Here is a 12,554-nt window from a genome sequence, read left to right on the forward strand (position 1 = left end):
CATGTATTATAGGTGTGTCCGAAAGAGGGATTCTTACTGCCTCCACCAAGTTAATGTCTCTTTGCAAATCGTCTAGGGCTTGAAGAATTAAATCAATATTGGTAAAAAGTTTTTGCCACAACAGAACGGGTAAATTAATACCTACAGGCCCAGGTTTGAAGGCACCATTTTCTTCCGTTTGATAAAATTCTCTGAGGCAAACATAAACAACTTCACCCCAGCGCTGGGCCACTACATGGCGTTTTTCAGACAGAAAAATCCTGTTTGTTGAGGTTATTGTAACCTTTGGTTCAGCACCGGTCATTTCGGTATAATCCTTGGCGCTCATTCCTGAGGCAGAGTGAAATGTTTTTTTACTTGTAGACGGCTTCGTTGCTTTACTCAAATCGTTAGATTGACTGTTGAAAAATTTTCTAGGATCCAATAATTTCGAGGAGTTAGAAGTCATCGTTGGTACTTTAAAACTGCTACACTCGTCAGTTTTAGAACTCCCCATAACTCTTTTCATAGTCCTACGAGCCTTCTCGCCAATTGCTAATTTTGGAGCAGGTACGTTTTTGAAACTCATGTTGAGCGATTGTATGTAGAGTGATGAACAGAGAGAGTGAAACGAATGATGGTTGATAGTTCTGAATGATTTCGTTTGCATCAGGTCCGATATATATACAGTTGAGTACGGAAGTACCTTTTTAAAAGTAATTAGCCTAAAGCGTTGTTAATAGTTTTTCCTATCAATTGTCTCCCTACAACGCATGCGGATTAAAGCATTGTTAATTGTTTGTTTTCCGGTCAATCGTTTTTCCGTGGCACGTGCGAAACACGTTTTAGATATCCTCACACAATAACTTATACAGGTTCTCTGAATTAGTCAAGGTATTTACGAGAAAGTAAACAAAATGTCTATACCGTGGTAATGAATATTCCTCGTACTTATTCATCTCGCTGTACACGGTATCGTCTGTAACATACTCTTTATCCAGAACCTCCCGATAAAAATAATCAATCTGTTCTTCTGGAGATTTCATTAAACAGAAGTCATGATCTTTTTGACCAGGCCTATCAAATTCGCAACCATAACAAGCCGCTTTACTTAACATCCAACACATGTTTAACATTTGAGAAACAAACACTTCTCTGGTTAAATATTCCAATTTCAATAAAAATTCTCTCTCCACCTCATCTACGTACGTAAATATACAACTTGTAGCCCGGCTACCCCTCTCATCTCCTTCATCAACACCGGCGGGTACACCCTCATTGGTCCGCATGTACCGATCACCGATATCGTTACCTGTAACAACAGTCTCCTCATCATCGCTAATAATTATAACTGTATCTACACAGCTACCTAACGAAAAATCTATACTTCCAGACATAGCGAAATACTGTAACTCTACGATAAAATAGACGAAACAACTGGAAAGGTCACAAAAAGCAGTCCCTCTTCTTACAATGTCTAAAAAGAAACGGCTCTAAAATATAAAAAACAAAACTATTGTACCAAACAAAAAGAACAATGAACAAAAGAAATTAGGAAATACTAAACAAAGGTGACCTATGCAATGGTCAAACCGCCTAAAAATAACAATAGCAATCCTCAAACAAAGAACTACCTTCACTAATATATTTTAACCCAGGCCAAAACGAAAACCCCGCCAAAATAACAAACCCCCTTCTCTAACAAAGAATGACCTTTCGCTAATTAATATTACAATAACAGGAAATTAAACAATAGAAAATATAATATATACCCTAGGGATATGACATTCCTTTCGGGTCTGGTACAAAGAGTGACCTTTCACTAATTATTATTACAATACCTGGAAATTAAACAATAGAAATATGAAATATGCCCTGGGGGTATGACATTCCATTCGGGTCTGAAGTCCTACATATACTACTCATATTCACCAATGTATTTAAAGACGTTATCAAACTTCATAGTGTGATACTGGCAGTATACTTATTCAACAACCAAACCTGACGCTACTGATCCATTGATAGGATTGGTTCTATTGTGTGTAAGCTACAGTTCTTACAAATTAACATAGCACAAGACCATATATAGAATACCTTTAAATGCATCAGCGCGCAATTATTGTGTTTCTAGTAAATTGGTACTTATTCAACAACCAAACCTGACGCTACTGATCCCTGGATAGGATTGGTTCTATTGTGTGTAGGCTACAGTTGTTACAAATTAACATAGCACAAGACCATATATAGAATACCTTTAAATGCATCAGCGCGCAATTATTGTGTTTCTAGTTTGGTACTTATTCAACAACCAAACCTGACACTACTGATCCCTGGATAGGATTGGTTCTATTGTGTGTAGTTGTTACAAATGTTAGTTATTAACATATTAACACAAGACTAAATGCATCACCGCGCAATCCCTCTTTCAAGTTTAACTTAACTTTAACTATTGTACTATTTTTGAAAACAAATGCTCCTGCGGGTCCCATGGACTCAACACCGCACAAATGATAGCATAAGAGAGGAGCTTGGTGTATCAAATGATTGGTTGCTGCAGTATGTTAAAAAGCAGAAATTGTGCTATTTTGGTGACATTAAGCGGAAAGATGGAATGGAGAAGCCAGTGTTAGAGGCTTATGTTACAGGGAAGAGAAGAAGAGGAAGACCAAGATGCAAATGGAAAAGAACTATAACAGATGTGTTTGACTCTATGGAGCAAGCAAGTAGGATGACAGAAGACAGGCGATGGTTTCAGAATACTGTTAGAGAAGCTTTCTTTTTTTTTTCGAGTGTGAAAATCTCCTCTTGAGGATGAAGTCTTTCTCATGATTGTTGTCCGTGCTTAAAAAATGCCTAATGCAAAAGCTTTCGATAATTTAGAGCTCACTTGTAATCAAGCTATATACATATTAAATAAAATCATAAATCATGAAAATAAACAATGCTGATACTTCTGTTTTTCGTGATCATTACATCACACATCGTGCCCAGCAGACTCTAACCCCGATATTTATTCTGTAGAATAGATATGTTCGAAATGGATGACACCATTTAGTTTGTCGTTAAAGTTAGACTGGAAGATGAACTAAATTTTGTTTTGGAAAAGACTTTGATATGTAAATTTGAAGTAGTTATTATTATTATATTTTTCTGGATAGGCGAAAATTAAAACGAAGTTTTAAAAATTTGAAATTGTAAGTAATTCATGGTATAAGTGATAGATTCTACTTTATTTCTCCGTTTATAAAAATATTGTTTTAGATACTATTTCTAAAATTAAAAATAAATTGTCATTAGTAACATTATTAGTTTGCTAAAACACACATACTGTATATTTATATACTAAACATAAATGTAAACCTATAGTAGGTTATTTTTTAATTAGCTACAAGTACAACATGTTACTGCTATTTGACATATTCCCTTCTATACATAAATGTTTTGAACACATTGCTTAGTTTCACGGCGATTTAAATATCTAGATACAACCCAAACCCAAACGAAATTAACTAAAGCTGGCATGAGAACCAATATAACGATTTAATCACTATTTCAAATTGCAACAGTTTTTTATTCTTAAGTATTGGCTGCTCCTTGCATCTGAAGACTTTCAAAATCTTTATTCCCTCTTATGTTGTTTTTCCTGTAATAATAAAACAAGAATATAAGTTACACGGTGTCATCGGTAATCGGAAATAAGTTTAAAGGTAAAAGTAAAGTACTGTTTTTACCTTGTAATCATTTCAGCTTCTTCTATAGTCTGCGGCATTGGCACATTTAAAGTTTCCGGCAGCAGAAGTGCCACCAGTCCAGAAGTCACTGACGTAAAACTGAACGCCACCAGCGGCAGAGGTGCCCATACTTTTTCGAGGAAAAGAATCTGTGGGGCAAGCATCCCAGCCACTCGTGAAAAGAGAGAGCATATTCCTAAACCGGTGCTCCTGTAAACACATAAAATTACGTTGTAAGTGTCACATGTATTGACACAATGTGCACCAAAAGAACGGGTGCTGTGTTTTTTTCGTAAAACCAATCATTTATACAAAGGCCAGAAAACATTCAGGAATTAATATTATTGTACGAACTTAGCATATATTATTGCTTGTGAAAATAAATGTATTTAACTTGCCTAATATTCGTTGGAAAAAGTTCAACAGTATATATATAAACAATTCCAAATGCAGATGTAATGAAAAACTTGCCAATCATTGCTAAAGATGTTCTGAAAGCCACGAGTGTTACCGCTGAAGATGTACAAACATGATTATTATTACTCTAAATAAATGGCTTTATAAAAGCAACACGTTGCTCAAAAATTGAAAATTCGAATCGACCTGAAAAATACATTGTTAAATTACCTTAGTAATATTTGTAGTATAATAAAAAGGTGGAATTCTGATTGTCGGTTTAGAATTAATGTTCTTTGCCTCTTGTGTTTATATATATATATATAAACACAAGAGGCAAAGAACATTAATTCTAAACCGCCCGGTGATATACTGAAATTTAATTAATTAATTTGAAACGATAAAGATGAGGAAATCTGTGAGAATGAGAAAAAGTCGCCCCAACCGCCGAGACTCGAACTCGGCCCGCCTGCTTGATATGCAGATGTCTTAACCATTAGACCACTGGCGCTTTCATGGTATTGTTCGAACTCGATTGGATAACGACTCTTTAACATTCTCGGCGTGGTACGGCGGAACAGCACTAGTCCTCAGTTGTACGCACGCGTGGTCTAATGGTTAGGACATCTGCATATCAAGCAGGCGGTCAGAGTTCGAGTCTCGGTTGGGGCGACTTTTTCTCATTCTCACAGATTTCCTCATCTTTATCGTTTCAAATTAATTAATTAAATTTCAGTATATCACCGGGCGGTTTAGAATTAATGTTCTTTGCCTCTTGTGTTTATATATATAAAAGTATCTCTTCGGAGATCCCGCCTCGTGAATAACAAGGCCAAAAGCCATTAAGTCGCGTGCTACAATGCATAGTGATACCGGACCGATAGACAGACCGACAGACCGACAGACAGACAGACAGAGAGACCGACCGACCGACATAGTGAACTATACTGACCGAAATTACTGAAGATGTTTAAAAATGTTGAAATGTTTAAAAACATTTATTTTTTTTTAATTTACACGTGCGTAGCCTGTCACTTTCGACGTGCTCGTATAACGTAATTTCGAGTTGAAAAGTAAGTCAAGAAAACAGAAATAGGGCAAAAAGAGTGCGCAATAACATTTAACACGCAGTGCGCGCGCAAAAATATGCGCACTCATGGCAATTTTGTAAACGCTTAAAATGGCCTGAAATGTACTCTTATTTCATCGAAAATAAATTTTGAAAATGTTAAGCGCGCGTCGTACGCATGCGTTACATGCGCTACGCACGTAATTGTATTGCCATATGATGATTTATGCCCTGAAATTTATGAGTACCAAATTTTATTTAATTGTGATTCATGGTTGTGAAGATATGATTACAAACGTGATTTCGTTAAATCGTGCGTAGACCGCGTAATTTTTTATTGCGCACCGTGAAAACATAACCACATTGATTCCTGGCCATAAGGAATATACTGTGAAAAATTGACCTAGCTAGATTAAACTGATATCAAGATAAGGCCAGAAAGCGATAAAACGCATAGTGATACCGGACCGACAGACAGACAGACAGACAGACCGACAGACAGACAGACAGACCGACCGACATAGTGAACTATAGAGTCGCTTCCACGTGACTAAAAATACTGAAAGATGAGGGCGTATCAATTTGATCTCTGTTGCGCGTGCGTACAACTGAGGACTAGTGCTGTTCCGCCGTACCACGCCGAGAATGTTAAAGAGTCGTTATCCAATCGAGTTCAAACAATACCATGAAAGCCCCAGTGGTCTAATGGTTAGGACATCTGCATATCAAGCAGGCGGTCCGAGTTCGAGTCTCGGTTGGGGCGACTTTTTCTCATTCTCACAGATTTCCTCATCTTTATCTACTACTGGTTTTACAACGCTACTCATGCCAGTGAGGGAAGGGTGATGATGTGGGTGGTTTAACTGCAATAATAAAGATTTATACATAATATACGGCGAGTGAAAACGCAGCTCTTTATCCGTTTAAAAAAAAATGTATATTATATCCAACCTCTGCAACACAGATTGAAAAAAAAATGGATCGAATTTCTGTTATGAGGATACAGTACTTGCCTTTACGACGCCTGAGGGAATAGACACTTGTGGAACAGAGATTGGAATGTTCCATTCCTCGCAAATCAATACATTTGTATAATCGTATATTAAATCTATCAAAATAGTATTTTTTAAAGAAAATCGGCCTGTCTTCAACATTATGATGGTGTACTCTAGCTGTTCAACCGGTTTTCAGCTATTAAAAACAATTATCGTAGGAGGAGATAGGAAAATGCGAAGCCTCCTCGCATTTTTGTGGCGGGTATTTTTCAAGATGGACATCCATTAGACAGTGTATACCACGGTCGGAAAACACCCCTATTTGGGGCAAATCGTTGAACCTAAATTCGTTTTAATCATCAATAACTAATTATCTAACTTAATTTAATTAGTAAACAGGGTTACATCAGGTGGTTAAAATCAGTACCGAAAGTACGAACCAACTTTATATACCATCGAGTAAAAATTATAGAAGTAAGGCGCGATTTACCGAATTTTGCCCTTACGTAAATTTATATATATATATATATAATAGTACCGTATGCTATGATTATAATCCTAATTTAGGCTAAATTCGGACACTATTTGGTGGTGGTACGTGACTTTCAATAGAGCATGCATCGATGTTGAACTAATCTAGACTTACGAATCCAAATATTGATGAAACAAGCAACACCACCAGCAACGAGGGTACCTGCTAGTGAACATCGTCTGCCCAGCATCTGAATAAAGAACCAAGTGAACAGGTAGGCAAACAACTCGGTAACACCACCCAAGAAAGTTCCAATGTATACGTCGACGTTTAGACCCTCAACACCATACGTCAAACCATAGTAGGCAAGGTTAACGGCAAACCTATTTTAAACATTAGTTTAAGCAACATTTAGTTTTAGTTCGAATCTATGAAAAATATATCTCTGATATGGCTGTAATGACATGGCATTACACTTTTACCTTTTTTACTTTTTCGGTCACAGAGTTTTAGAGCGGAAAATAGTTTTAATACACAAATAAACAAGAAATATGTCGTACCAACTATATGTTATGTAAACAGTTTTTCTTCTCATCTGTGGATATCGAAGTATAATCAACGGACTAGTCTTGGTACTTTCACTTGAATCCTATAATAAAAATTCATGCGTTTTACGTTACATTTTGTTTTATTAACTTTCTTTTATTCAATTAAAGATGTATTGTCCCAAAAACATGAAAAATAAAATTAGACTTTGAATAGATTATTTTGTAGTTTTAATAACGTTTTCGTAGAAAACAAACTTACAAAATTAATGTTTTCACTTATAAAATGACAAAATAAATGGTTAAATTCAACCAAAAACGTATTGGCAGCCAATTTAATAATGTTTGCTTTAAGCTACAATTTTTAGGTAAATACATTTTTTCGATTACATATTTTGGTATAAGTGGATAACTATTAGGTGTTAATGTCACCTATTATCCACTTATACCAAAAATGGCATATTCAAAAACAAAATGTTAAGAATAATTTTTTCAGGGTGGTGTGTGGCGGTGTCAATACATCTTTAAAAACATATAAAATTACTATTACGATGACATTTTGCCAGCGAAAATGTTTCAACTTACACATCCAACTTCTAAATTGGCCAATATGTCATCTGGTAAATCTCCAACTTTATTTCTTTTTGCAATTTTTTGAATAACAAGCTTTGCTTCTTCAGTTCTCCCCTTGGCAAGAAGCCAGCGAGGTGACTCTGGAATAAAACTGTAAACACGATCAAACTAATTTAGAAATTAATTACTAGATTACCTACAAGCCACCGAAACATATAACATAAAAATATTATAATACCAACTTTGATTGACCATAATTATTGTTTAAATATCTATAAAAAAAATTGTTACCATATGCGAATTAATTCACAGAGCTAATATTCACATGATGCTCCCGAAACAAAGTCTTAAGTTTTTATGAGTGGAGTTCTTTTTTTGATTGTCATAAGAAAAAAAAGTGACACTTTACACGATTTGAACAGTATGACCCTACTGTACGATCAATATACAAGGCTACAACTAAACTTTACAATAGCTAATTATTATTTCCTGTGTACATTCATTTAAGGAACATATGTAATATATCAATTCACAAATTACACTTTACATGCTTTCCGTTTTTAATTTATAAAAGTACACTTATAATACATTGGTTCTTACAAGTAAAGCAACAGCAGAGGGGAAAGGGAAATGCTGAAAGTCATGAGAAGCTTGTCCCATGATCTAATGAAATAAGCAATCAGAGCTAACATCATTATGCCAAAGCACCAATAGATCGTCACAATGGTAGACATCATGGCTCTTCTTGATGGAGCAACTACTTCCGTAACTGAAAATAATAACAGAGAAAAAACAACATTTAAATACAAATTGTCTGTATGGTATTAAATTATCGGGACAGTCTACGAAATATATTGGAAATGTTCATTGTATGCCCGTGACGAACAGTTATCTCATCAAAATATTATTATTCAGCTTAAAAAGTCAGGACATTTACCGGGTACTTATACAGGGTGTTGTTTTTATCAGACATGGTACTGTAGTAGGGACCTTAGAAAATTGCGACGACCAACCTATAGGGCCTACGCATACCGTGCCGTTTTCGTCCCTTGTACCTCCATGCCCACAATGCATTACCTATGACGTCAATCGAAAACTTCTTAATTATATCGTCTCAATATTGAGGAGATTTTACGTGAATGTGGGTACACTGTGCAGTATTACCTATCTTCAGATCTGAATATACCATTTGAATTGTTTTTGTTCAGGTGGTCATAGTTTTTGTAATATATATAAGTGGGTTTTTTTTCGCAACGGTTTAGATTATGAATTTTAAAGATAAAATATTATTCCTACCGTATGTAAATACTGAAACATATAACCCAATGTCAGCTAATCCGCCCAGGAAGCGGAAACTCACATACATCACATATGATTTCGACAGACTGCATAACATCGTGAATGATAAAGCCAATGCAAAGCCTAAAAACACTCCTTTTCTTCTTCCTAGACTAACAATTGAAGTTTATAAAATATAAGTAGTGTAATGAATGAATGAATAAGAATCACACAGTAGTCCAAGATTACTTAAGATTAAACTACACTCAAACATGGATTAAGGAATAGACTCGAAAGCACATATAATTAGGAAAATCGCGAAAACCATTTAAAAAAAAAGAACAATCAGAGAGTTGCAACATCCACCAGGAGTAACAGGTATCAAGAATCGTGAAAAACATACTTCTTGTATAGTTACGGCCTAAAATTAGTAAAAGAATAAAAAGTGGTCTAGAATGGCATGATACTATTATGAAGGTACCGAATTCTTTCATTTATCTAAAACTTACAAATCACAAAGAAGTCCGAATAGAATAGAACCAACAAAGAAGCCTGCTAGGTACAACGATGACGCCAAGGACACCAAATAACTGTCTTCACACACCAGGTCAAACTACCAAAATATAATGCATATTATATAAATCTTTATTGTTGACACTAATAAGGCATTGTTGTGATGTTTTGGAACAACTCCTGAAATATAGGTAACAATGATTTTAGAATGATTGGAAAATAATATTCATCTGGTTTGAAGATACGATATTTTAACAATCTATTTTGATTCGTTTTTCGATAAACCAAAATTAGTTACTGACCTGACTAACAGTTTCACTACTCCTTTCACGAACAGTCAGGCAGGTCAGTAACTAATTTTGGTTTGTAAAAATACTATATTTTTAAAATAATGATTTTAGAAGTTATATATCATAATATACGGTAATGTGGGCTGAAACGGACGGTAAGTATATAGGCCTACTGTTGTTGGTGGCATTCAGTATCATTTATTCGGTCTATTTCAATTATACTTTTAAAAAAACCCTGAAATTGGGAAGACTAGGATTAACATTAAATGATCTATTATTGCTGTTATTTCAAATGGCAATCAAGTAGGCCTATTCTTTTTTTCATGGGAAATCGTTTGAACTCACTAAGCTTGCTCATATACCAGGGATGAGTTAATTTAACTCTTCTCTGATCATATTGTTTTTCACATAAGTATTCACCACGAGCTAAACTTTATTGTTCATACACAATGAAAGTTTTTAATATAAGCTACTCCAACGCAACCGTTTCTAAAATCTAAAACTAATCTCTATTTTGATTTGTAATAATCTCACTCAATAAGTAATCCACACAATAGAGCATGCATTAGGAGAGACACCGTTACTTTAAGCAGTCTATAAATGCCAATGGCTTATTGTTAATAACTTATCAGTGTGTATACAGTATTAATACATACGTCATATGGATTAGTATGTCACTTCGAAGTTTGTTTTTTGACCAGCATAATGTGCAAAAAAAACCAATGTTATCTTTAATTCAACATTATATCTATTTAATGTTTTTATGGTTTTATTCATCTGTAAACCATAATCCTTCTTTCTTAAGATTTGTCCTACCTCTTGATGAACACAAAATAAACAATCTTACCTCAGACACAATAGTGGAATCATACCGTGATCGATCGTAAGCCCATCCATGTTCACAATCAATCAGTTCAGTCGTATCATTTGCATACATTCTACATTGTGTTTCGTTAATTAATAGTGTCCCCTCATCATCAGGTGGAAGACTCATGCTATCGTTTGTATTCCAGCAGTCACCGAGATAAAGCTCGCTACAATTAGCTTCATCTGGAGGCTTGCAATGGTGATCCATATTTCCACTGATAAACACGGTTGATATATTAGTAAACGAATTCAAAAATATAAGACAGCATATTGACAATGTCACCAGTTTGTGATAGAGACCATATTCACCAATGTAGTTAAAGACGTTATCAAACTTCATAGTGTGATACTGGCAGTATACTTATTCAACAACCAAACCTGACGCTACTGATCCCTGGATAGGATTGGTTCTATTGTGTGTAGGCTACAGTTGTTACAAATTAACATAGCACAAGACCATATATAGAATACCTTTAAATGCATCAGCGCGCAATTATTGTGTTTCTAGTTTGGTACTTATTCAACAACCAATCCTGACGCTACTGATCCCTGGATAGGATTGGTTCTATTGTGTGTAGGCTACAGTTGTTACAAATTAACATAGCACAAGACCATATATAGAATACCTTTAAATGCATCAGCGCGCAATTATTGTGTTTCTAGTTGTTATATCTAAAATCCTGTAGTGACTCTTTCTCGGCTAAATTTAAGACTTATTCTCAAAACGGATATGACCAATGAAGTGTAATTACAAAAATTAGACAGTGTATACCACGATCGGAAAACACCCCTACTTGGGGGGAAATCGTTGAAGCTAAATTCGTTTTAATTGTCAATAATTAATTATCTAACTCAATTTTATTAGTAAACATGGTTACATCAGGTGGTTAAAATCAGTACTGAAAGTACGAACCAACTTTATAAACCATCAATTAAACAAGTAACGCGCAACTTTAAATTGTAAAATATTAGATCTAAATATATATATATATATATACGTCCACATATATATATATATATATATATATATATATATATATATATATATATATATATATATATATATATATATATATATATATATATATATATATATATATATATATATATATATATATATATATATATAAACACAAGAGGCAAAGAACATTAATTCTAAACCCCCATTTTATAAATGCAACCTTTAGTTATCGACACAGTGACATAGCATAGTCATCGCCTCCACAATTATATTATTTTGTTTGCCAAGTATATTACTTGCTTTGGGTGTTTGTACGTCCACAATTTATTTTCAAGTTATCATCCTGAATTTATTTTCAACAGCCAATGAAAATCGATATATTGGTGACGTAATAAACCTTATTCATATTGAAATATCGAGTTATCTTTATAAAAAAAGCTTTTTTAAACTAAATACAGTATTGCCCCACGTTGTTCAATGAAAGTGTCTTATTAATAAGGGTTTTCCTTTAAATAGGGGTGTCCTGTTTACGTTCTTTCAATGTAAGTAGTTTATCATTATATATATATAGTATACATATATAAATTCAAAGGAAAATTACTGAAAAAATGACAATGCTGTGGGTAACAGTGGCTGGATCTCAATGGAGATACAAAAAAAAGCGAAAAGCTAAATCAAAACGATAAAGTAAAACAGCCAGAAAAGTTAGCAGAGCTTTCGGGCAACACTAGCCCTTCATCAGTGCAAGTGAAGGAATTTGGATAACGTCATAGTATAAGAACTGGCAAGTGCTGCCTGGGTGAACAGGAATAAAAGAAATACAACAAAAGGTGACAGGGTGGAGTCAAAATAAGAGAAGAAAAAAAAAGAAGGTAGCTTGGTAGA

General features: G+C 34.5%; 1 protein-coding gene across 1 annotated transcript; it reads right to left on the reverse strand.

Moving 5' to 3' along the window:
• Positions 1 to 1,935: 1,935 nt before the first annotated feature.
• LOC140039641 (organic cation transporter protein-like) lies at positions 1,936 to 11,342 on the reverse strand. The gene is made up of 10 exons (XM_072085262.1): positions 10,689 to 11,342; positions 9,548 to 9,651; positions 9,057 to 9,211; positions 8,361 to 8,529; positions 7,773 to 7,911; positions 7,203 to 7,291; positions 6,817 to 7,025; positions 4,109 to 4,223; positions 3,711 to 3,920; positions 1,936 to 3,622 (listed from the first exon to the last, which is right to left on the reverse strand). The coding sequence occupies exons 1-10, from the start codon at positions 11,046 to 11,048 to the stop codon at positions 3,556 to 3,558; spliced, it is 1,617 nt and encodes a 538-aa protein (XP_071941363.1). The 5' UTR covers positions 11,049 to 11,342; the 3' UTR covers positions 1,936 to 3,555.
• Between the last annotated feature and the right edge of the window lie 1,212 nt (positions 11,343 to 12,554).

This window comes from Antedon mediterranea, chromosome 2, assembly GCF_964355755.1.
Source record: "Antedon mediterranea chromosome 2, ecAntMedi1.1, whole genome shotgun sequence".
In the NCBI taxonomy this organism is placed as follows: Eukaryota; Metazoa; Echinodermata; class Crinoidea; order Comatulida; family Antedonidae; genus Antedon; species Antedon mediterranea.

What these genes read in the sequence shown, in the direction of transcription:
- LOC140039641 (XM_072085262.1), bottom strand. Translation starts at nt 11,048, where the DNA reads ATGAAGTTTGATAACGTCTTTAACTACATTGGTGAATATGGTCTCTAT. An exon ending in GTTTACATAACATATAGTTG is followed by an intron (nt 7,026 to 7,202) that starts GTACGACATATT and finishes TGTTTAAAATAG; the next exon opens with GTTTGCCGTTAACCTTGCCT. An exon ending in CTTTTTCCAACGAATATTAG is followed by an intron (nt 3,921 to 4,108) that starts GCAAGTTAAATA and finishes ATGTGTTTACAG; the next exon opens with GAGCACCGGTTTAGGAATAT.